Below are 3935 nucleotides of genomic sequence, written 5' to 3'. Positions count from 1 at the left end.
TCCCACCCCGCGCCGCGACGGGTGGCGCCGGGGGACAAGAGAGGGCGAAAAGCGAAGCGCCCCGCGGGGGTCTCGATGCTCCCACCCCCCCCCCCCCCCCACACAGCCCCTCCACGTACACAGACACTCGCTCCTCTTCGCTGCCTTTATTGGGGCCGCGCACAGCCCGGGGCCGCCCGGAACGAGGCCCTGGGGTGCGGGGAGCACCGCCAGGCCCGGGCACCTGTGTGATGGGGAAGGGGAAAGAACACGGGAAAATAAAGCAAGGTGGGGGCAGGCTGTCCGGCTGTCCATTCCTCCATCTGTCCATCCGTCTGTCCGTGGTCCCTCGCTCAGGTCTGCGGCCAGGCCGTGCCATCCCCACCAGTCCCCACCTCACTGTAGATGGTTCTGGCGAGGCCCTGGGGCGTGGGGGGATGTGAGAGCGGCCCGGGGTCGGGAGGGGCTCTGTGGGGACACCCCACAGCCCCAGGGGACATTGCCGTCCCCACCCCCTGCTGGGTGCTGGGTGCTGGGTGCCCCACCTGCTCGTCCCTCTCCTCGACACCTCCTCTCTGCACCTGGGAGTACAGCGGCTCCTCGGGGCTGAGAGCAGCAGCTGTGGGGCAGGTGAGGCCGTGAGGAATGGGGACAGCCCCCTCCTGCCTGCCCGCAGCCCCCCAGGCTGCAGCCTTCACCCCATGGCAGCACCCACCTCTGTCGGTCGCCTTCCCCCTCCTCCTCAGCAGGCACAGCGTGATGCTCAAGGCTCCCAGCACGGCCACCAGCACTGCCAGATAGATGGGCCACCTCCACCTGTGTGACTCTATGGGGACGAGGTGTCGGGATGGCCGGATGGCTCTGGGCACCCAGTATGGCAGAGGGGGACAGTGAGGGGCTTTACCGTGTTCGCACAGTGCTGCCAGGTCCACGGAGTTGCTCTGCTCCTGCAACGGGTTCCGTGCCACGCAGGTGTAGGTGGCATGGAGGGCGCTGGTGGGGACGGTCAGGTGCAGCATGTGGCCGTCCTCGCTCTGTGTCCGAATTGTGCTGGAGGTGTTGTCGTACTGCCAGGTGATCTGAGCACCGCTCCCAGCCGGCACCAAGCACCGCAGGATGATGGTACAGTCCTGGGTGCTGTGGGACAGCAGCTCGTGCTGGATCAGGGGCACTGGCACAGGCTCTGTTGGGAGTGTGAGGAATGCTGGTGGGACAGAGCTACCTGCAGGCACCTGGGGACTGCAGCCTCGAGGAACCGAGAGGGACAGGCAGACAAAGGGCAGCGAGAGGGAAGTGCAGGTGGAGGGCAGACTTGTCACAAAGCAGGAAAATCCCCGCGACAGATGCTCAGCGCCAGAGTACACCCAGGAAAGGGGAAGGGAAACCACTGATAACTCTCGGTACAAAAGGGTTTGTCACTTCTTTCTGCAGGCTGGAAACCCCAGGGATGGGAACGGTGTTCCTGCCCCCCCAGCACCCCTTCAGCTCACCGTAGACTGAGAGGTTGAAGGAGTATTCGCTCATCTTTAATGTCTGATATGTGACCTGTGCATCGTAGACCCCACTGTCACCCAGCTCCAGGGCGCTGATCCGCAGTGCTGTCTCATTGAACTCCAGCCGCTGCCTGCTGTACTTGGGATGTTGGAATATCTCTGGGCTGTACTCCACCACTTCCATTTTCGTGCTGGCATGGGCTGTGAAGCTCCAGATGATCCTCTTCACCTTGATGCCGGGGTGCAGCGGCAGGGGGAGCAGCGCAGAGCCCCCCAGCATGCCGCTCACTGGCTCAGGCTGGACAGCTGCGGTGCCTGGTGGGACAGCAGTGCTCAGTGGGACAGGCACCCTCCTGGGTTATTTAACCTTCACCAGCATCTCTCCTGCCTGTGGCTGGGCGCTGCTGTGCTGATGCCACGCTCTTGCGGTGCTGCGATGTCCTCACGCCACCCTGTCCCCGTGATGGAGACAGCTGTGGCGAGACGCTGTCCCCATTGCAGAGCTGGAAGTGGAGCAGCCTTAGGGGGGAAGCCCATAATAATTCCCTCCAGAGACCCTTCAAGGCTGGAGGCTGAGCTGCAAGGTGCAGCGGGGCTGGGCGCAGCGTCCTGTTCCCAGCCCTGTGGCGAGACACAGAGCTCCTGTGACGTGAGCAGGAGGCAGCTTTCGGATGCAAAAAGCTGCAAAGAGGCGACCGTGCTGGGGACCACTGCGTCCCCACATCACAGGGCCCATCCTGCATCGGCCGCTCGCTTCCTGCCCACACTCAGGGCCAGCCACGCGGTTCCCATCCACTGCACCGCGCTCAGGTTTGAAGAGAGGAAGGCAAGGCTGCAGGGGTCGGCACGCAGACAGAAAACCGCGGTGGGGCCAAGGTGGGGGGGGTCACAGCCCCGTGGCACCCACACGTCTCCATTGTTTTGGGGATGCTGACACAGAGCAGGACCACGTCCCCGTGAATCACCCGTGGTGGCACTGAGCCACCTGCCCGTATTTTGCCCCAAACAAATGCCCCACAGCCGTGTGCAATGCAAACACAGACTCTGTACTTCCCAGCTCGATCCTGGTATGGGAAGTTCCTCGGTGTTGCCTGCTCATCTCCCTCCCTTCCCTGTCCCTGTCCCCGTCCCCAAGCAGTCTTCTGGCTGATGGGGGCTGCACCCACTCGTTGGAGGGCAGTGGGAGCCTGGCTTTGTCCTGGTGCTGCCCCAGCAGCACTGAGCAGCTTTTGCACAGCAGAGCATCTGCTCAAGAGCCTCAAGCTGTGCAAGAGGACCCCAGTGGGCCCTTAAAAATATGTGGGTGAGCAGAGTCCGGCACAAAACCCAGCAATTTTCAAGCCAGCATGGAGAAGGGCAAGGTGCAGACGGTCCCGCCTGATCCCAGCCCCACTGCTGACAGCAAACTTCTCCAGGTGTGATTTATGTGGTCAGTAAACAGGGTTGGGTGATGCTTTGCCTGGTGCCAAGTTTTCCCTCGCTGCTTCTCCCAGGGCTGGCAGTGGGCACATCCCCAATCAGGTCCCCTCCGAACAGCTCTTGGACTCCTTCGCAGAGGAAAACCCTGCTTCCCACCTCTCTTATTTGCCAAACATTTTCAAACCTGCACCAAACCCGACGGCTGAGCCTCATTCAGCCCCACAGCCACCGTTTCGCTGGGTTCCCGCGGCAGCAGCGTTGCTGTTGAGCCCCCCTCCCACTTCCAGCCTTCCCCTCACCATTTCCATGCTCAGTCCCTACCTGTGGTGACAAGGAGCAGAGCCAGCAGCCGGGGGACGAGGGGACACTGTCGTCCACACGGTTCCCCCATCTCTCCATCCCCAGCTCGAGGCAGCGTCGGCCTCAGCTGCACAGGCGGTGGGGAGGATACATGCAAATCTGCCCACGGGTTCCAGGGGAGTGGCAGCTTATGGGACAAATGTGAGACCCTGCCCAGCACCACGGTAGCTCTGCAACGTGTCCAGGGCTCCTGGGAACCTGGGGCAATAAATGAGGGATGGAGCCCGGATGCTGCCGCTGTTGGGTAAATAAGAGCAGCTGGGCTGGCTGTGCCAGACACCTGGCACAGGGAGCGCGTGTCCCCCATTGCCTGAGGCTGCACCAAGAGAATGCTCCCACCCCACCAAGGCTGGTTTCCCCCTCAAGGAGTTTTCTTGAAGCAAAACCCCAGCAGCAGTGAGGCAGAGACATGGGAAGGTGGGAGGCAGCCCCACGCCTTCAGCGGGGCAGAGGATTTGGAGAAGCACACGGGGCCGGGACGGCGCAGAGCCGCTCGCCGCCACTGCTTCTGTGTTTCCAAAAGGGGGAAGCGAGAGGCGGCTTCTGGGGAGGCAGCAGCAAATTGTGCACAGCCCTGGGATGACGTGACTGCGAGGGGTCCACGTGTGGGTGTGCGCAGCAGATGTACGCCCGCACGCACAGCCCCACGCACGCAGCCCCCACGCACAGCCCTCCCACCCCCCA

At 62.8% G+C, this 3935-nt stretch overlaps 2 protein-coding genes across 2 annotated transcripts in view; both read right to left on the bottom strand.

The window, feature by feature from the left end:
• LOC110388003 (feather keratin 2-like) overlaps positions 1–3935 on the bottom strand; it is a 906242-nt gene that overhangs the window by 551031 nt on the left and 351276 nt on the right. The gene's annotated exons all lie outside the window — the stretch shown is intronic.
• On the bottom strand, positions 132–3491 carry LOC110387938 (CD48 antigen-like). Its single transcript, XM_021376671.1, has 6 exons — positions 3213–3491; positions 1470–1787; positions 884–1162; positions 695–805; positions 525–598; positions 132–401 (listed from the first exon to the last, which is right to left on the bottom strand). Exons 1-6 carry the CDS (start codon positions 3280–3282, stop codon positions 333–335), a joined length of 921 nt encoding a protein of 306 aa, XP_021232346.1. The 5' UTR covers positions 3283–3491; the 3' UTR covers positions 132–332.

This window comes from Numida meleagris, chromosome 24 (genome assembly GCF_002078875.1).
Source record: "Numida meleagris isolate 19003 breed g44 Domestic line chromosome 24, NumMel1.0, whole genome shotgun sequence".
In the NCBI taxonomy this organism is placed as follows: Eukaryota; Metazoa; Chordata; class Aves; order Galliformes; family Numididae; genus Numida; species Numida meleagris.
The sequence above is the reverse complement of the archived record's forward strand: the minus strand, read 5'-3'. Positions and strand labels throughout refer to the sequence as shown.

Coding starts and splice junctions, on each gene's coding strand:
- LOC110387938 (XM_021376671.1), bottom strand. CDS start 3,282: ATGGGGGAACCGTGTGGACGACAGTGTCCCCTCGTCCCCCGGCTGCTG. Junction 1,163..1,469: donor CTTCAACCTCTCAGTCTACG/GTGAGCTGAAGG, acceptor CACTCCCAACAG/AGCCTGTGCCAGTGCCCCTG. Junction 806..883: donor GGCAGCACTGTGCGAACACG/GTAAAGCCCCTC, acceptor TCGTCCCCATAG/AGTCACACAGGTGGAGGTGG.